We start from the raw sequence: 22,789 nt of genomic DNA on the forward strand, positions 1-22,789 counted from the left end.
ATTATCAATGATCAATGTTTTTTGTTGAGTTGGTATATCTGCTGGCTATCATCAGCAATGGGATAATATTACTCTAGATGAATTGGTGACTCTTTAAATTCATTGCATAAACTTACGTGAACCTGTTTCATACTAAAACTTTCTCAGAATGTTCTTGTTCTTTCCCAGAGTACATTCTTTGTATCCAATTTTCTATAGTGAAGACAAATACTGACATGTTATTTTTTCCACTGTTAATTTTTAGTGGTGAGTATTCTATAAAAACTGATGCTTCGAAGCTAGAAGTTTCTGCAAAATTGTCTCAGATTAATCTACATTTATATATTTCCCCTCAGGACATAACAATTCAGAATAACATGTCAATGAAGCTCATAGAGGTCACAGTCCACAATCATGTTCGGGGTCATTCCATAACAAATTAACACAGGGTATAAACCTGGCCCCTACCTGAATTTCATGAAATTTGGTGTGAATGTAGTCTTTAAACAAATTAAGAAAATTGCCAAGAAAAATGCCCCCCTCCCAGATATTTTAAACGGTTTCAAAGTTATGGTTATGTAAAGTTGCTCAAAATCCTAGAAGAGATGGAAGCAACATATTTTGAAATTAACATAGCTTTTCTCCTAATTGATCTAGATAGATGGGAGTAGCTTCATTTTACTAAGTTTTAAATGCTCTTTCTTTGTATTTCCAACACAACATACTTTGTTATAAAAAGTGCTTTTGATAAATCAAATAAAAAATTTGTATTTTTGCTTTTTTTTAATTAAATTTTTAAATTAAAAGGTCTCTATAAATAGTTTTTATTTTTTAAAGTGATTCTCAAAATTTTAATGCGGGAGGCTAATGGGTTCAATAGTAATTAAAAAAAGGTCAGTCTATCTGCTACAGATTTTATTTCTATATTACATTAATCATGAACTTAAAAATAACTTTTTAAAACTTACATCTTAGGCAAAAAGTTATTCAGAATTGAAGATTTGTGAAGTTTGGAATGATTTCCTCAGATAATGGCTAACCACAATGTCACCACACCACATGTCCCCCATCACCCATGCACAGCATTGACACTGTCATCACTGCCACATAAATGGTAGCTAACTAGGCGTAGCAAAGTAACAAAAGCCTGACCTATCTAACTTTTATGTTTTGTGAAACAACAGTGATTTATATGAATCTTTGTTGTTTTTATTTCCCCCTCTCCAAGCTGCCAGCCCTGAATATGATCCTACCACTTATAAAATATGTTTATTAAAAAAATCTTGCTACTTGGGTTAAAAGCTCTTCAATAAATTTGCTTTACATATCCAAAATGAACCATCACCCAAGATCTTCTGAGGATGTTTTGTAAATTCCGTTTCAATGAACTTTAGATTCTTTTTCAGTGATCTTCGTGAGGCTTACATATTCAGAACTGAATATTGATTTTTGATCATTTATAATTCATTTTAAGTCATTGATGTTAGTTAACTTTTATTACCTTTGTTAAAGTTACAATTTATTATTATTGCATGTTATTTATTCCATTTTATCAATTTGGCTATCAATTTATAGCTTTCCATTTATTTTATTTAATGAGAAGTTAAAATAGACTGCGGTTTTGAACTTGTTTTGTCTACAATTTTTAAAACATAAATGTAAAATAGTACATTAAAATATGTTTTGCATTGCTATAACTACGTAATGTTTTGTACAACAAAGTTAACAGCCAAAACATAATAACAACATGTAATTTTTATCTTATTTACTTAGGTGTTACTGAAGCACTTACCTTGATTAGTCACAGGTTTATCAATACTTTATCATGTTCATATGCCACCAACAATTTCAACCAAGTGCAGTTTCTTTAAACTTTTTAGTGTTTGAAGTGTTCCTCAAAGGCTCCTTTATTTTTGAAAAGATGAAAGTCCTTATCCATTAAGCCACAAGAGATATAGCCCTTAAACATTTTATTTCAATGGTACTGTTCTCACACTCTCTTTTATAAATTTATCTTTCAGATTACTTGAGATAAGTGAAGTTCTGTTTCTCCAATCTCAGGCAGAGTTGTTCTTACTTAATGAATTATGAATCAGTATTTTAAACTCATTTTTGGGCATTGTCAACACAGACTTATACTGTGACCTTTTCACACTTGCAGTTTTGTATATTTTCACTTTAATACAAAAGCCATTGTCCTATTGTTTGGTGGAGATTAGTAATAATACAAATTTACTTAACATTATTTTATAAATTACACTTACTAGCTTTGCTCAGTTATATTGTATAAAATCATTAAAATATTATTTGGAGTCATTAGCTAGGAACTAAACAACAGTACTATAACGAGTGATATAACTGCAAGTGAATGCAAATCCAGCTATCTGTGAGTATACATGTACTATAGTGTTGTATATACAGTTTTCATCAATGTGTCACATTAATACCTGTAAGTACTGTATAACTTAGCTGTAAATTAATAAGGCTAAATAATGTGTTTATAGGAATATAGTTTTTTCAAGGCACTACTGATTCTTTTATATGTATAGAAATATTCCTACTGTAACTCACTTTGTTAATAACTGGATAACTGTGTGTAACTAACTGATAAAACAACAGTAACAATGGACTACAATACTTGTCAATAACTAACCTGTTATTTTCTTTGAGAAAATGCAGGTGTATTATATAACATATGACTGTGTTATGTGTATGTGTACATAGCATGTGACGGCTTACAGGCTGCGGACCCTGGTGTAGGCTGCTTAGATCCTCTACACCAGCTAATCAGGGTAGGCACCCCCACCTCCATTTATGCATGTAACGGTGGTGGTGTCATGTCATTGCATGGCTGTGTGCTACTTGTCGTTTTGTACAGTATAATACGAAACATTTAATTTAGACCTAATTGTTAGATGCATTATAATAAGTGTTTAAAAATATTAGTCTGTATATGCATCTTGGCTTTAATTATTCTTAATTTTAATAGCATTATATGTGATATTTAAGTAATAAACTAGGCATTAGTGGGTACATTTCTTTTGAAAGGTTAACTTGAAAACTTGAAAAATGTAGATTTTACCCATATGCACTCACATTTCATTTGGTATTGCCCTGTAATGGCTCTTTAATAAATATGGATAATATTTTGAAACTACAGAACAAATGTATCAGAATAATGCTAAAGATAAAACATAGTGACTCTAGTGACTCTGCTAAAGATCACTTTAAAATTTTTAAAATTTTTACTCTTTATAGCCAGTATATTTTTGTGTGTATTCTTCCAGCAAAAAAAACATAAAACCAAATTTTTATATTAGGAATCTGCACATTCTTACAAGTACTAGAGCAATAAATAATGTCAACCGGACCCATAGACTTAGGTTTTTTTTAAAATGCCTACTTATATGGGATATAAGTTTTAAACATAATATATACAAAATAATATAAAATACAAAAATGGTCAAAAGTTAAAAAAACTTAAGATATCTTAATAAACAGGACTCTTTATTCTATCAAAGAAGTGTCCACCTCTCTGTATGAAGTAGCTTCTTATGAATATATAGCTTTGTACAATCAATAAATGTTAGTAATATCTAGATGAATGCCACTATTGATTGTGTTTGTATGTACAAAATCGTATGTTTTGTGTTAGTACCAGATAATAACCAATATTTTATAGTGAAACCCATAGACAAGCCAGAAAATAGAAGTGATTTTCCTCAAACAGTAAAGTCCCACAACTCAAGGCCATGGAGAGGCTGTTTGGCTGCAGATTCATGAACAATCATGTGCTCTCCAGGAAAATGACTGGGTTTAACAAACAACTTTAAATTGCTTCTAATTCTGTCGATTTGTCATGCACAGCCATCCATTGTGCTTAAACATAACAAATAAGTTAAAAGACATTTCCTTTCCAACTTTTATTATGTTTTAATAATATTTTCATTACTTTATTACAAAAATAAACTGAATCTTTTCATTGTTTTAAAATGTGAATGTACAAATAAATTGTTTAATACAAATAATTATTTATCATCTATTACAATATTTGTTATTATTAAGAATATAAAACATCAAGTAAGACATCAGGTGTGTTAATTTCAGTTTGGTTTTTTTCATGTCTAAATTACATATAATTATTTCATTCAATGTTTAGTCTAGAACATATTATTTTACTGTATTTAATTCTACTATTGAATATTTTTTCAATGGAAAATGGTTTTATTGATATATCTATTATCCATTCGCTGCTGAAAAAATTATATCAAGATGTACCCTAGGTGCTAAAAAATGTTATGTTACTAAATCCTACCTTATATGTTGAAATGTCTGGAAATGGCATTAGAGCCACAAATCCGAACTCCTGATGTGCGTTCTGGCCCATCAGAGTCATCAGTCGCCGGCGGACCCAGCAGCACCTGGTGTTGTCACTCATGTACTCCCGCACACAAGCTGCACTGCCGAACACGCTCAAGAGCGTCAACCGCGACCGCATTTCATCACTACGCACTTTTATTGTACATTCTGTCCTAAATTTAAAAAAAATTAAACTAATATTAAACTATTTACACTATATACAATCCTCCCACTTATGTTCAAATTTAGTAAATTGTATAGGTATCATTCCTGAAGTTGTTATTGTCAATTGTGGAGCTGTAGTGTATATGTCGGGGTTCCCATTAGCATCATTTACCGACGATCCATCATCTGATTCCTCATCCGATACGGATCAGCTGATGGATCGCGTCATCCACAGCGCGTTGAACAGGGTCATCTACATCAACATAGTCTAGATTTTCAGGTTGTAACTCGATGCGGGTGCTTCTGAGGCGTTTCCAGACGGTCCAGGGATTGAATGTTCCATTGTACTCATCGTACAACACTCGTACACACACAACAAACACTATTGTACACACTAAAATAACAGTGAACACTCTAAAACTTAACAGACAGTAATAAAAACTAGGGGTCGGGCCAGCCGCACCGAATGTGTTAATGTGAATAATTCTTTCCTCAATAGTGTGTTATGTGCTTTTTTTATTATGTACAGTAAAGCTGTACATAGCAATGTAGCTGATTGATGTACTCATAATGTATCTATTAGCTGGATATGGGAGTTTAGGGATTATGAAAGTGGTAGGAAGAGGTTGAAACAATATGGTCTTGTAAGTGTGGTATCTATTTTATAAAATCCTTTCAATCTGACTGCACAAAAACACCAATATAGGCTGATCTGTAATGTTCTTAACTCTTTCTTGATAGCATTCTGAAAATGTAGCTGAGATACATTTCAGTATATTTATCTCAACAGTATTAATTTTCCTATTGTTTTTTTACTGAATACAATAAGAATACATGGAAACCCTGGGAAATTAAATTGGAATAGCTAAAATTAAAACAGCTGATTGTTGTGGCTTAGAAACAGTTGTCACATAATCACAGTGGATATTGCTTAGTAGTTGGTTTTTAAAAGGTGCATTATATCCTTTATTTATCAACTGATTTTCTTAAATTTGGTATCGGATTTGTAATTGAATTGTCTAACTAAAATGTAATAGCTGTGTTTTTAAATTATACATTGTTTTTAAGATATTCATGCTTAAAGGTTTTAGTAGGCCGCTATTTTGAAAATAAAGCTTTTAAAAAATGGATGTTTTTTCTGTAATTAGGCCTTTTAGATTATAAAGCTATATACCAAATTTCAACTCAATAGAACAATCCGTTCCCAAATTAAAAGTAAGTGAAAAAACAAAATGACTACTATTTGGGTAATTATTGAGTTTTAATACAGAATTTTGGTTTTTCTTAGGTCCAGGAATAATACCTGAAAATATTGGTACAGAGTATTAAATAATATATCACTGGAAGTAAAAGTGTTCGTCGGTGTTTAGTCATATTTCAAACCTCAGTTTCTCCTCACACGTAAAACATGACAGCTCATCAAAACTCTCACCTTTACTCCTGATGTTGAAAACTACCTATTATGTCTACTAATACTCCAAATAAAATATATGAATCAGTAGTTTTAAAATATGTTATTTAAACTTGTAATAACATAATATAACTCCAATTTTGCTGTATAGGTATAAAGTAAATACAGTATTATAATAATTTGTTTTAAATTTAAGTCTTACTACTAGTGTTGTATAAATAATCTAATCATGTCCTCAACTTTTTTAATGTTATAACACAAAAAATACTGGCTTCAAATTAAACCTAAAATCTTAGAAGCTGATATCTCTCTCCACTGAGTTTTTAAATTGATATTACATGTTACAAACTACCTGTTTCATACATTGTTGTTCATAGTACATTATTTAATACTAGCTGTTACCCTTGGCTTTGCACACAATTTAAAAAATCAAAGTCCGTAGCCTACTTAGTCAAAGCGTGTGTGATGTAATACGATGGTTCCCTATGATATTTTTCAAATTTAAATAATTATACGATCAGGTACCTTACATTAATACAGTGTTCATTGTTAGATAATCAGAGGTTGAGGGAGTAACTCTTATATCAAGTTTTGCATGAATAGAAAGATTTCTGGTTCAAATGAATTGTATTTCAGATGCCACAGTTGAGTTTGTCTTGTTACCCCTATTAAGCAAATATATACATATAGGTCTCAAAAATATACTTTGGTTAAAAATTATTTATTTCCAGCTCTGTTGACCTACTTCTGGTTTAATATATTTTCAGTGTCATAGTTGAGTTTGTTTTTTTGTCCCAATGAAGGAAATAGATTTACCCACTTAGTACTGAAAAGCCTAATTTGGTAAAAATGTGCCTACTTCCATGCATTTAAATTTACTTCTAGTTTAATGTATTTATGGTGCCACAGTTGAGTTTGCCTTATTGACTCTATCAAGAAAATATATACATATGTAGGTTTCAGAATCTACTTCTGGTAGAAGAGACAAATCCTTAAGAAGTGTATGCAACATTTTAGTAATAATTTATGATGAATTTGAGTTGTAGAAGTCTTGTTTTTCAGACTGTAGTCTGGGAAAGATAGGCTCGTTGAGCAATTTAGTGTAAAAATGCCACATCACAATGTCAAAGATCCCAACCAGTCTTGAGTGTTCATATAAACATTCAAATTTTTTCTCAAGGTGGGATTTATAACAGTGTTTTTAATAGTATTTCCAAAAACAACCTTTAGATCAAGTAATTCCAATTCATTGGATGTTTTTAATTTTTTACTGGTCGTCTGCAATAAACGTTTTAGGGTATCTTTGACTTTGTTATATTCATTACACTACTATTCAATCAATTATATTATAAAATTAAAATAGAAACAAATGTTTCAGTCTCTATGGCCTACTTCAACTAAAACATATGGGAAATAACCTCCTAAGGGGACGTTAATATTGTTACTCTTATGTCATGTTTGAAATAAGTAGAAATTTGTTATTGAAAATAAAGAATTAGATACTTTAGAAACAACATAACATTTAAAAAAGTAAATCTTGAACAAATAAAATAAGTTTTCTTTGTTGACAAGAACAATTGAGTTGGAGAAGAATGAATGTAAGAATGGTTAATGAAGGCAGGAGGGAGACAAAGGAAGAAATTAACAAGGTGAAGGCATGAGGGTGGCTTGGGACAGAGTGACAAAGGGGTGTGTCTGGGGGGGGGGGTGGGGGAGGGGAGGGCACCCAGCGGGTGTGGCTCAGTCCTGCTCTGACGCCCTCCTGGTAAGTCAATACTTACGTCTCATTCATTACTATGACAGTTATTAAATCTAATTATGTGTTGTAATATGAACAAAATTACTAGACTGTACATAATTTAAGTGTCATTGTATTCTTCTTTAGGCCGGTTGCCCAAGAGTAATTTTTATAGAACTTAGAAAGTAATGAGAACAAACTCTAACTGGAGTGAGCTAAAAATAAGATAGTCCTACTTCAAAGACAGTCTCAATTAAGAAAAGGTATTCCTGAAGGGTTTTTTATAGGATTTAATCCAAAATAACAATGATTGTGTCTTTAGCCACCTGGATATCATACTAATGCAACACCATGATCTTAATTTAAAACCACAATTAACAATGTGGATAGTGCAATTAAAAAAATGATGTACTTTTATTTGCTTTTTAATAAATTATATTCATTTATAATTATTACATTTCAACAAATTTTAACAGATAACATACTAAATTTATTAAAACAAGTTAAGAGTAAGTACTTAGTTAAGAGTAACAGATATTAAAATAATAATTATAAATAATTAAACATTTGATACTTCTAATAATGATCACTCAATTTTACAATACAATATAGTTGTTTTCAATCGGTGATGATCATTGAAATCATTAATTTTGAAATTCCACACACAAAGTAAAAATTAATAATAGAAAATTGTGTAATCATCATTTATTGTATCAAAATTACAAATTTCCAGTAGCTTCAAAAATCTTTATAATTACATCATTGTGAATAAAATTATAATTTCCTATTTTTATTCATTTTTGAAAAATGAATTAAATAAGTTATAAAGTGATTGTATCACCTTTTTAGGAAACATTGAAACAAACACAATAGAATGAAATCAATAACTGTGTATTTGTTTTTTACTGTATTGAAATATCTCCCTAAGGTCTCAATACATGTGCATTTCTAACAAATTAATTCTTTCTCAATATGAAGGCTACAATTTTATTTCTCTAGTAAATTTTAGTTAAGATTTACCTATATTGGGTGAAGAAACCAACATAGGTGAACGGTGCACATGTATACAGGAAGTTTCCATGAAAATTAGGACTCTGCTAATAAATCTCTGCTATTATCTGTTTCCTTACATGATTTTATATAATTGCTTTATTTTCTGGTTACTAAGGAAATATCATATTTAAAATCTGTAAATGACAAAAGATTAATGAATTTTTCAACGGTGATTTTGGTAGTAATTTCCTTAATTTAATTCCCCTCTATCCCTCTGTATCTGTATGTATAGTTCGCAATACATAAACATGCCTTGTGTATTCTGATACTGACGTTCATTTGAAGGTCTCAATTTTTTTTTATTGAAGTGAGTAGTTCTGTTATAAATTTCATGTTCCTTGCTTTATTATCATTACTGCACTAACTAAATAATATATTTTTACTAATAAAAGTGATATCTATGTTAGATTACTGCACACCTGTCAATTACTAAAGTATTAAAACAAATTTAAACATTGTTTCAAACAACCCACACTACAATTTGAAGGTAGTGTTACATTACACAATCGATTTTTTAAATTAGTTATTAAACAAAATTGGGATTTCCATTTTAATTTGGTTGTTAACAAAATTTTCATTTGGATTGTTTTCACTACATTAATTATCAAAATTTTGCTCACTTGATACTTTAAAACTTGTCTAATTTGCCCATGTTCACTCCCATATATTTTTTTGAATTAGCATCTATTGCAGATAAAAAAAGAGTACAGACCGATGATTGATTGTAAAAAAACAAGCTATATGAATAATGATAAATTTAGACTGGAAAGAATCTGTAAAATATAAGTTTAACCCTTAGCACTCAGATGGAAATAACACAGAAGGCCGGTCGGGTGAGTACGCATGTGATCCCCATCATCGCAGCTGTGCAGGTCAGAGGCGAGTACTAACATGTTGGGTGGCCACGAGTGTCACCCATCCCTTTTGCGGCTACAGCTCGGATGGCCACACTCATTAAATAAATTCTTTGCCCTCTAGACTTGACAAGTGCTGCTTTCTATCAGGAAATGTGGCAACTACATAAATCAATAGTTCACATTGTTTCCGATTTCTTTAGTTTTGTTTTGAAGCCTGTTGTACTACAACGTGCTTCTACTGCAAGTGGCATACCAGTTAAGTTTATTAATTTAGAAATGTCATTTTAATATTGAATATGTCATTATGTTAGATCCTTTACTCTAAAAACTATACGTATACAAGTTTTTATAAAACACAATAATTTACATTATAGTTTATTGTTTACATCAGTGTAAGTATTTAAGACTATACAAAAATATTATGGTCATTTTAAATTGAGGAAGGTGAAGTCAATTTGGAGCTACCTGGAAAAATAATTCAAATCTGTCAGCGTTGAGTAATAAACAGAGAATCCTGACTAGGTGGGAGAACATGTAGCAGGTGTGTAGCTTGGCCGCCCGGTCAGTGAGGACTACGCATTACATTGAGTATCTGAGTGATCTCAAATACAAGACTGGGTCTTGAGCATTATTATTATGGCCTTCTGAGTGCTAAGGGTTGAGAAATTAAATATATTAACCATTTATAGCAATTACATCTTTGAGTGTATTCTATATTCTTTAACCCTTTCACTGCCAACGTCCTGTTTTAAGGACGTTGTTAAAACTATACCTAAACTGCCAACGACCTTAAAACCGGACGTCGGTAATCTACACCTAAACTGCCAGCGTCCTTTTTTCCGGACGTTCGTAAAATAATTAATTAATAATATAGAAGTTCACATAATTGTCTTTTATTTGTGTTTACTGTGTTCAGAATGAAGCACAGAATACGTAACACATGTTGTAAAGTAATATTGTATTAACAGATGATTTACATCAGCTGGTATAGTTGGAATTTGTGCCGCTAGTAGCGCTGAGTGCAAACATCAGCATGGTCACCGAGTGAGCTTTGGTTATCGTGTTTGTATACATTTGAATCAGAGTAATTAATGTGGTTTATATTTGTTGTTTACGAGTGTAATGTGATAATATATTGAATATGAAGAGGTTTCGATCTCCCGTAAGTGAGGGAACTATCAGAAATATTATTGAAGAAGACTATTTGAGTGACAGTTTTGTCAGTGACATTTCCAACCTCGGCCATTCTTCAGACAGCAGTTCTGATGTTGATGATACGGATGTAGACCCCGATTTCGATCCCAATGAAGCTGGAACAATCATCAGGTTAATCGTGGACTAGGGCTAACCCATAATTTCAGTCGGTATATTTCTGATTCCGATTCTGATGGCAGTGACAATGACGTCCCCAATTAGAAATAGGCAACATATGCAATCTAGGCCTAGGCTACACCGCTCATCCTATTGGCCTAAATGAGTCAGAAATGCCCCCTAATGAAGAAATAAACACTTCTAGTGTATCAGAGGATGAAATGGGATGGATTGAGGTTACGGAAGCTAATGATCATTTGCATAGACCAGACCAAATTTTTAGTTTTCATGAACTTCCAGGCCCAAAACATTGCCCTGAAAAAGACTCACCCCCATGCTCTTATTTCAAACTGTTTTTCAGGCTTCTCTAATTGACATAATAGTTCAGTACACTAATAAGTATGCCAGAGAATTTATTGAAGCTAACCGTGACAAGCTAAAAAGGCACAGCCGATCACAAGTCTGGAGATCAGTCACTCCGTCAGAAATATATGCCTTTATTATCGTTTTGATAAATATGGGAATTAAAAACATGCCTAGTATTGAGTCCTATTGGTGGACCCTCAAAGTCAAATCATTCCCCTGGTTCTCCCGTATGTTCACCAGAAACCGCTTTCAGGCAGGCAATTTTGCAATTTTTCCACCTTGTTGACACAAGAAACCTGCCAAAACCAAATAAAAATGGATATGATCCCTGTACTAGGTTCAAACCTTTAGTCAATCACATGAATCGTGTTTCAAAACTTCACTTCACACCTGGTCAAAATATATCAGTGGGATGAGAGTATGATTGCCACAAAATCCCATTCACAACTTTTACAATACATGCCCAAGAAGTATTGGGCATACATCGCTGGGGTGTGAAGTTGTGGATGCTGTGCGAAGCAGCATCACACTACTGTGTTAGTTTATTTGTTTACCAGAGAGCTGAAGGTGAATACAAGAGTTTGATAACCAGGAGAGGTTTGGGGTTTTCAGTTGTAGGACACTCTCATGAAAAAAGCTAATCTTTATGAAAAAGGTTACCACATTTATATTAGATAACTTTTTTTCGTCTACTAAACTGGCAAAATATTTATACAAGAAAGGTACATATGTAACAGGTACACTACGTCACAACCGAAAAGGCATTCCTGAACAAATGAAGACAAAATTTTCAGTTGGTGAAACTAAGTACATGAGGAGAAATCCTCTGATTCTACTGGGGTTACCGTGAAAAAAGAGCCAAAAAAAAAAGCAGGTATTACTACTATCAACCAGTGGCAAAGCTGAGTCACGTAACAAAATCCAAGAGAAGAGGTAACAAAGTACATATTTCTACAAAGCCTTCCATTATAAGAGCATATAACTCATTTATGGGAGGAGTTGATGGTGCAGACCAGATGCTGTACCAGTACCAAGGATGACCGAAAAAAAATATGAAGTTCTGGAAGAAAGTAGCCGTCAACTTGTTTGGTAGAATGATGCTCAATGCATACTTACTGTATAAAGTAAACACGACAAAGCCTTTAAGCCATTTAGATTTTATAGCAATCAGTTGTAGAGGAAATGGGCAGGGAGGTGGATACAAGATCAGGAAAGCAGACATGGACTCAGACTCGGCCCTAATCCGAGAGGTACTCCAACCAACCAAGGTGGTGGTGATGCAGAATTCAAGCAAGTTTTTTTGAAAAAAATTGAAGACAATAAAGAAAAAAAAACTGCTGTGTGTTGTAGTGCTGCCAGTGCAAAGGCGGGTGGTAAGAGGAAAAAGTCTACGTACCAGTGTACAAAGTGCAAGAAGGGATTGCACACTAAGTGCTTCCCATTTCACTCGTGCTAAATTTGCTAACATGGATTCTTTTGTAAATATGACAAGAATGATTGTAAATAGCCTAAGAAAATATTCTAAGAACTATTTTTAAGTTGAAAAGAATAATAAAACAGTTTAGAATAGTTGAATAAGACAATAACTTGGTGAAGCAGTTGTTACAGTGTGAGGTTTTTCAGATTGCCTTTAAATTTTGTGAGTTTGTAATAAGTCATAAAAACACTCATAAAAACTATAATTTTAAAGATATTTACATAATTTCTTTTTAAATTGCTTAAAATAGTATTGAGCTTCAAAATAAAACACTTTAATTTATATTGAATGAAGTTTACAAAATATAATCTCAAGTCAAAACTAAAAAAAAAAAATTTTATATAAAAGGTAAGTACATATTGTGTTTCAAAAATATTATAAGTTCCTGAATTGTACATTTAGATATTGTATTAAATACTACATTTCTTGAGGAAAAAAAACAAAGCATTATTTAGCTTTCAATGACTATAAATAGCAAAGCTATGAATTTTTATGTGAACATTGCAAAATGTCCAAAATTGGCCTGGCAGTTTGGGTACATGCCCATGATGAACAGCCTGGCAGGTTGGGCGCATGTAGTAACAAAATTGTCTGGCAGTAAAAGGGTTAAAAAACTGCAATTCCATGTCACAGGTAGGAGCTCATCATTATTACTTCTTAAGAAGTACATTAGCTATACCTACACATAGATTGGCATTATTTTTAACGAAAACTTCATATATTAGAATAACATGTTCAATCAACTTCCAAATAATTGAATAACTATTACTGACGTTAAATATAAAAAAAAGCTCGAAACATTATTTGCCATAAAAGTTTTTTTACTCAACAAGTTTTTTGAATAACAACTCAAGTTAGTTAGTGATGGGTAATTGATAAATAAAATTGCAAGTTTGAGCTCAGTTACTTTGTATGCATGGTGTAATTCAAGTTGTTCATAGCTTATTATTGTATTTATGCTGTCATTCATTGTATCTATGTATCCAAACAGATTTTGATTTTATTTAATAATGTATTTGTTACTATTAGGTGTCAGTCAGTAGGGCCAGTTTTAAGAAAGGTAGGTGCATTAATATGCATTAATAATTTAAAAAGTTGTACAAAGTTAGTAAATTTCACTTTTTTTTAAGAAAAACAACAATCTTTAATGACTCACACATACATTTATTATTTAAAGAATGTTAGGTCTTTACTATCTTGAAACCTGATAAGATGTCTTTACATATAATCACACTTAGACTTGTAAGTTTTCAAAACACTTTATTTTTTTAATATGAGGTAATAAAACTTGATAAAAATACTATATGAATGTAAAATCCCTCAATTTCAATTAATTTAATTTTATAGTCTCTATTTTGAACTATCAGAAAATATTGTTCATACATTAAACAGCCAACATACTGAAACTCTAAAATAAATGGTTTACAATCTTGTTGAAGTTACATTAACTACACCCATGCTGAGTTTGATTGAATCAGATTATTGCAGTTGTTGTGTTTTCTCACACTGCTGTTATTGAAGTCACTATCAGGAACTGTAACCTTATTTATATATTCTGTATTGTTAATATTTTGTATTGTAAATTTCGTACATTGTTTTACGGCTGCCATCTTAAAACCTTACAAGATATTGAAAAACTTATAAAAGTTGTTGGAAGAAAACTCGAGAATTATAACTATACACTATCAAACCTTTTAACATCCACTATTTTAAAACATTAAGTAATATTAAAAGTATATAGTTGTGAAAGTGATTTTAAGCTCCTTAATGTTTCTAAAAATTGTTTATAAGCTCTGGTCTTTATTGTTAAAAAAAAATTTAAAACAAATCCGAACTGATTTTATCTTCATTCAGGTGCCTTCTGGTTTTATAGGGATGACTGAAACTATAAACTAATGTTTACTAACAACCATAATTACAACAAATAATTACTGGGGAAAATTCGCCTTAAAAATGGTGAACATTAAATAAAATGTATTCTAACATTATTTGTTACAAAATAAGTAAAAATTTAATGAAAAATGGTTCTATAAATTTCCAAGATTTCTTTGATTTGTAACACAGAAGCACCAAAAACATTGATATAAATCATCACTAGAACAATTTTAATAAAATAAATGTTAATATGATTGAACGTGTGTATGTACTTTTATATGAGTACCTATATAATATACTTATACCACATTTGTATACTTAGTGCATAAGTACTTTTGTTTCTTCTTGATATAGAATTGTGCGAGTTGTTAATGATAACTGAAACCCTTGTTGATTGAATGAGCCAACATTTTTTCTTAAAGCAGCAATAGCTGTAATGTCTGGAGTAGGGTAACTTGGGTTCTGCCATTGTTCGGTCCCCTAACTTGCCCCTAGCAACATGGATGAGACACAATGAAGGGTGTGTCATAAGGAAAAGTAAAAACTTCTTCAACTGAGTTTTGCCCTTAGGGCCTTATCATGAGTTGGAGCATTCACGTACATGAGTAGGTGGAGTGTTTCCTTAAGTGAAAGAAGACTTATGAAGTCTTTCACTTAGTTTGAAATTGTTATAATTTTTCACTTTGTAAAAATAAATTGTTTATATTTTATACATTTTTAAGTTATTATTTTTCTTAATTTTAGAAATTTGTTTACTTGCCATCTAACTAGATAGTTTAGGAAATTCTGTACATGCATGTTTAAATATTTATTTATTGATATAATACTTAGAAGTTAACAAATTGTATACACTTCATGTCACCTGTCTTCTTTTAATCAGTTGTGTGATGGATTCGTAACTCTGCGGCAAAGCTTGATATTGCACAAGATGTTTAAATTACAATTAAAATGTGTTTTAAGACCAATTTTATAAAATTTGTAATACAGTTTCAATAAATTGAGATAAAGTAAAGAGTAATACATTTTACTAAAGGGGATTATTTTGGGGAAGCAATTGTTTTGAAAAGTTAATACAAATTCTCTATGCTTATCATAAGTTTGTAGAACATCTGGTTAGGTTGAATGGGTTGGGGTCGCTCTGGGGGTGTTTCTAATAGTCTCCAAGTTCTGGTAGCTCTAGATGTTTGGGAAGTTCTAAATTGTGTTTTCTTGTGAGTTATTAATGGGGTTCTTCAAGTTTTGAAGTTGATCCGGACATTATTCACGAAGTTCAGTCCAAATAAAACTTGATTCAAATAAAAATAATTTACTACATTTCTCTTCTGCACTAAGTAATAATACTCTATAGTGTTAATGAATTCATTTGTTGTTAATACTTTGACTAAATGCATATTTCAAGGCATTAATTCATATGAATTCATTGAGTTAATTTTTTGAAACAACTTTCCTTTTATTGTATTGTAAAAAATCACTTTCCTTCTAAACTAATTTTATATCCATAATATAATAAAATAACAAGTGCAATTTTAAGCATTTTGACCATTTTAACGTAGTAACATATTTATCCTCAGTAATCAGTTGGTTTTACATGGTATATCAATTGATAATTAATTGGAATTAAAATAAAGTGCGAATGGTTAACTTTCTGTTAATTTTAGGTTAAAGTTTACACTAAATTCATCTTTAAAAATTAAATGTTCTTAAAAAATGTTTAAGATGTTATTAATTTTTACATGTAACTGATAAATGGCATGTGTGACTTATAAAAATTAACATTTTAAAACTGTGTGATGTGAACAAGTTAACGTAAAGGTAACCTAAATTATTTTTCCAAATAGTTTGCCCTTAACCCTGTTATTGACAGTGATAAAAACAGCTTGTTGGCAGATAGTTTTATGTTGGAACACAAGCATTTATAAAAATTTTATAAAAATAATGTTTGTGCACGAGTATACACACTGTGGCAATTTTCTCACACCTTGCATAGATGCTTATAGAAATGGTAAAAGTTAAGTAAATCTTCCAAAACATGAGGAAGTCCCTCAGTTAGTTTATTATTTTTTAACGTATACAATATGGAAATATTTTTTAATATTTTTACTGAATTAAAAAAAAAAAATATATATATTTCCTTCAACATTGCAAATGTAAATATTTCGTGCTGTACCAAGACTACACATAACATTAGCAATTTGTCACTAACTTATTCTTATGCCACTATAACACAAACTAATTAAACAAATTGAAGAGTAAACAGAATTGCAAGTAAAAAGTAATAAAGTAATTATACGCCTGTTTGCAAATTGCTCACATCAGTCAAAACGACAGTCTGCTATTACATTCCCATTGGTGACATGATCGCATGTTGATTTAATGATTGATTAGTACTAGATCAAAGACCGCTGCAAACTGGTTTGACCTAAAATGAGATACTGGAGGTAGGGGATAAGGATAACATGGATGCTCCCACCCCCACTTCCCCCAAACAATGAGAATATTAATGAAAATCTGTCTGTGGGGGTGTTTAATGACATGTTAAATCAATAGTAAAATTATAAAAAATTCTCTAGAGTTAAGTTATCAGTCAGCTATGTTGTTTTTTTAATGTTATAGAAGCTACAACAATTATAACAGTATTAAAGAAGTCTAAAAGACAATTGCCCTTAAAAGATGGTATACTTTAAATTTGTAAGGGAATTTGAGAATATGTAAATGTACAAATTCAAAATCAGTATTCTCATTTTAATAAAAAAAATATGAAAATAATAACCAATTATTTTATTAATGATTGTAATACACAGTACAGTTGTAATAAACACTGTAAATAACAACACAATACAGAATTACATTTTTGGAAGCATGCAAAATTGAATTTAAATAAATTGATATTTTAAATTTTTATTTAATGCATTTTATTATTACATTTAGCAATATGATTTTGCTTTGTTTCTTTTTACTCATTCTAATGATATGAAAAATAATTATCACTTTATGTAAAAAATGGTAAAAACAAATAATAATAATTTTTTTAACATGCACAAAGTGAAGTTATGTTGTGATGTTTGATTGGAGCCAAAATATTCACAGACATTAAACAATTGATATGTGGGACATTTAAGATTTTACTTATTGTAAAAACTTTAGTTGAAATAATTTCTGACATGATATATTGGTACGTATATTTATAGAGCTCTGTGTGTGTGGGCTTGCGTGAACAATTTCAGATGTTAACAAATTTTGTTTATTTTACGGTTATTGCTAGATAATTCAGTGATGGTTATTAGTAAAATTCAGAGAGCTTTATAAACAAAACCTAGTTTTTCATGAAATTGGTAAAGAAATTTCCTCTAAGAATGAAATTATTACCGTTTCTAGATTTGATGAGAATTGAAATGGAAGGGTTAAATGCCAATAGATTTTTTGTACTTATACTTTTGTTGGCTTAATAAACAATCAACCATCAGACACATACAAAATATTTTATTACCAAACAGAAAATCAAAATGTTTAATCTGTTTCTAAATAGTAAATTGTAGAGAATCAAAGTTACTACACACAACTTAGAATGTCAGTTGTTAATGGTTGTATCAAAAACAAATAAATCCATTAAGTATAAGTATGCCCAGTCAGAGGGAGACTGTGAGATAACAAAGTAACTGGACCCATAATCAAGAATGAGACAAAATATGAAGTATGCCCAGTCGGAGGGAGACTGTGAGATAACAAAGTAACTGGACCCAGAATCAAAAATGAGAGAAAATAAGAAGTATGCCCAGTCAGAGGGAGACAGTGAGATAACAAAGTAACTGGACCCAGAATCAAAAATGAGAGAAAATATGAAGTATGCCCAGTTAGAGGGAGACTGTGAGATAACAAAGTAACTGGACTCAGAATCAAGAATGAGACAAAATATGAAGTATGTCCAGTCAGAGGGAGACTGTGAGATAACAAAGTAACTGGACCCAAAATCAAGAATGAGACAAAATATGAAGTATGTACAGTCGGAGGGAGATTGTGAGATAACAAAGTAACTGGACCCAAAATCAAGAATGAGACAAAATATGAAGTATGCCCAGTATGGAGGGAGACTGTGAGAGTAAACTAACGAATACATGTCAAGAATGAGACAAAATGAAGTAAGCCGTATGCCCAGTTGGAGGGAGACTGTGAGATAACAAAGTAACTGGACCCAGAATCAAGAATGAGACAAAATATGAAGTATGCCCAGTCGGAGGGAGACTGTGAGATATTGATTGTGAGTGGCTGTCTGTGGTCTGCTGCTGCTGTGGTGTTGCTATGGCAGCACATTGTACATCTTGGCTACATAACACTGACACTATGCACAACACTCATGTCTCCCATCTACTGTATATTATGTTACACTTTGTTACTAAAGCAATAATAATAATAATTAATTCATGAATTAAGTCAAGTAGCATTAGTAATTTATTATTATGATTATGTGATGTTAGGGTATACTACCACCATTGATTTAAACAGAGTTAATTGAGTTGATGAATCCACATCAAAATCTAGAGTGTAATCCAGCTGTTACGTTATATCCTTGTAGCAGGCAGAAGCAAATGGTCTTGCATTAGAATTATATTCTTGTAGCAGTTTTACTTATTTTAAAAGCTTTTTATTTAAAAAATGTAAAATATAATTTTAGTTTATTTTATTAATATAATTATTATAATTTTCATCTCAGTTAAATGACCAAAACATTGTATCACAGTAATAGTTTAACAATTTGGTTTGCTCACATACAATATTGATATGGTTACATTCAACATGAGCAAAATCTTAAAAATTGATAATGTAAATTTGATAATCAACTATCCTACTTAGTAAAACAATTATACCTAGGTTATTTTGGTTTTATCATCTGAATTTTATATTATCTTTTCTTTTATACATGAATAAAGTGTTATTCAAATTATGTAAATCAAACATGTATTAGTAAAATTGGTTTATTATTTTTTAAATTAATTAAATTTGTTAATGTTTTTGAATTTTTTACAAGTTTGTATTTTGAATGGTTTATATAATCTTGAAAATACACAAAGGAGTATGTTTTAATACTTAACAAAATAAGATATATAGTTTTAATGTAAAATCTTAGGCAGATAACATTATTTGAGCAAATTGTTTCAAAATATTTTCATTGAAATTAACAACATTGAGACATTAGGATCATGAAAACCTCCCTCTTACTAGTTGTTGAACAATTAATGATAGGTGTAGAAAACCAAAAACAATATTTCTAGCTCAACAGAAATTTTATTTTTGGCTTATTCCAAATTGAGAGGATGAATCCAAAGGAATTCCACAACTCAATTATTTTAAAGTGGTGACTCACCTCTTTGTAATGAATTTTTTGTAAACAGAGAATATTAAATTAAGAATGTTCACACAAAATTGGGGGTTTTGATCTTTGTATACTTTGTTGATTAAACATTTCAATTGGGATATATAGTATTAAAACAATTTATATTTAAGCATTTGTATGTAAGATACACATTGGGTGAACAGTAATATCTAAGTGATACATAGATTTTCCAAACAAAATACTAAAGAAACTTCCTTAATAATGAAATTTAAATTTTCAACAGAGACAACTGAACTTACTTTGCATACCTCTGCAAGTTCTTAAAATGGGGGTTTCCTGTACTTATCTTAAAAGTATATGCAAATCTATTATTCAGACTAAGTTTACCTTTGTACAAAATAAGTTTAATAATAGAATTTGTGATTGTTCAATTTTCCCAAAATTTTGTTTATAAGCCAGTTGTAATTTAAACACAATGAAAAATGTTTAGTTTTTACCAAAATTGTAATTTTTTCTTTCAGTGTAATATTGGGTGGGTTGCTATTTGAAAATTTTAAATTTTAGGGTGCTCCTCCTTTGAAATTAAATGTAAAATGCCTTTATTATGGAGGTGAAGTTGGGATAACTGCTCTCTGATACTTATTCTCCAGAAACAAAGTATAGAAACTAAAATATTGGCTAATCTTTCTTATTATAAAAATCGACTCGTCAGTCTGTATAACTAAAATTACGTAAAATTACAAATTCCATAGTAGGCCTAACAAACGTTTCCATGTTAAATATTACAATAAAGTATTTACATTAAACAATGTTTTCTATTTTAGTACAAATAGATAGTTAATAATGATTATTCCTTCCCTATCAGCTTTTAATTCTTCATTTCTTTTGGTTTTCTTTGAAAAAATATCCTCTCAAAATCTTTGATGTCAAAAGAAAGCCCCTGTAGATCTACATATATATATTTCTCAGTTTTCATTTTTCTATTTCATTTTATTCAAAAACCATACAGATGTTTTTCTTTAAATAATATAAAATAATTGAGAAATTGCTGCTCACAATCTTAAATATTTTATTTGAATACTATAATACAAGGACCACTCTATAACACTCTACAAAAATCATCTCTGTCTTTACAGATTTTTGTTACATTGAAGTAAAGTGACAAAAAACCCATGTAAGATTATGTTCATATGAAAAAATCCACAAAGAAAAAAAAAACAAATATTTAAAAAATAAAATGAATACCAAGATAAATTGTTAAGATGTGCTGTTCTCTGGTAAAATAAAACTTATTTTGAGTTAAAAACATAAATCTGATTTCCTTTTTGTCCGGACTATTGCACTTTCTCTTGCCAACTTTAAAACAAGTACTAGACATGTCTCAGATTTGGTAGCAAACCTTGTTAAGGCCAGCCTCAAGGCTGCACTGAATCGACCAGCAGCCCACATGGTGGAGAATACTTGGGCAAAAACTTGTTCTTGGTTCAAAATGACAATTTTCAGAGAGTTTCAGAATGTGTTTATCTAAAACTTTACTTTTACTTATCTGATAACAGATTATAATCTGATGAGTTAAGAGACTTATTAAATGATTTATTTTGTATAATTTTACTGATTGAAAAGGATTATTGAGGTAAAATTACTGAAAGGGTTATTGAAAAAAATATTTGTCAAGAGATTTAATCCACATTTTACAGTACTTTTTTAAATATGTTAAATTTTTGAAAGTGAAAGTTATTACCGGTACTGCATTGGATTATATAACCAGAAATATTATGGAAATGGTTCATCTACTTAAAATCTGGTTGATTGACCATATAATTATGTATTTTGACACAATCAAACACTTAACAGACTAACTTTATAGAACATGTTTTTATAATCTCAAAATACCTAAAAGAATGAATTAAATATTTTCTGCTGTTTGTGTGAAGTGAAATACTTACTAATTTAATTTGTGATTATGATATTACATAATAAATGAATATTTCTTGTATTGGCATATTTTTGTGTGTGATTAAGTAGCGAAAAACTGTTTTTATCTAAATAATACAAGAAGAAATTAATTACTATTAAATTTAGTTGAGATTAAAGTTCAACAGTTAATTGATGAAATAAAATTTAGAACTTTAACTTGTGACTGATAAAGATTAATTAAAAGCAATTTAGAGGGTTAAATAGACCAAAATTACAACAATAAATACGCTACTCGTACACAATACTAATGGGTATTGTACAGTATGTAGCAGTTATGAAAATAACTAAGTAACAAAGACTTATTCTTAGTTTATTCAAAATTAGATAATTTGCCTTTATTTATTAATAATTTGTTGAGTATTTTGTAAATATATGCTTGTTTAAGGTTATTGACATATTAGATGCTGATGACATTAAAAATTATTTATGTTATTGTTCAGTAAAATACAGGATTATCATATTAAAATTATCCCCATTTGGTGTTTGAACTCATAATCATTTTGATATTCAATTATTTTGTATTTTAAAATAATGGTCATAAAATATTCTAATGGAAGATCCTCTCTTTTGATGCATACACCCCATATATTGAAATTATTAAATGACAGTCTACTTAACTTTTGTGTAACAGTGTAACACAGTGTGTAATAAATAATGTTACTTTTAATAGAATAGAAAATTAATTAATTGATTATTAAATAAAATAATTTAATATATTTGTCTTATACTAACAAATATGAGAAAAAATATGCAAGTTCTTAACAATCCCTTAAAAAAACTTCTCATCGGGCCTCGGCACTTTTTGGAAATACCTACGGCCGATCTCATCGGCTCTTGGCACTCAAAGAATTAATATGTCAATTCGTCTCACATGAGACAAAGCATTTATTAT

At 30.3% G+C, this 22,789-nt stretch overlaps 1 protein-coding gene across 3 annotated transcripts in view; it reads left to right on the forward strand.

Annotated features, from left to right (window-relative positions):
• The window catches only part of LOC124357547 (tyrosine-protein kinase Btk29A), a 142,906-nt gene that overhangs the window by 16,660 nt on the left and 103,457 nt on the right, over positions 1-22,789 (forward strand). For 2 of the 3 annotated variants that reach the window (XM_046809450.1, XM_046809449.1), the window contains exon 3: positions 2,721-2,771. The exons of the other annotated variant lie outside the window; for it this stretch is intronic. In XM_046809450.1, the coding sequence (XP_046665406.1) occupies positions 2,721-2,771 (51 nt within the window). The remainder of the gene's footprint in view (positions 1-2,720; positions 2,772-22,789) is intronic. 3 annotated transcript variants of the gene reach the window in all.

Source organism: Homalodisca vitripennis, chromosome 3 (assembly GCF_021130785.1).
Source record: "Homalodisca vitripennis isolate AUS2020 chromosome 3, UT_GWSS_2.1, whole genome shotgun sequence".
Taxonomy (NCBI): domain Eukaryota; kingdom Metazoa; phylum Arthropoda; class Insecta; order Hemiptera; family Cicadellidae; genus Homalodisca; species Homalodisca vitripennis.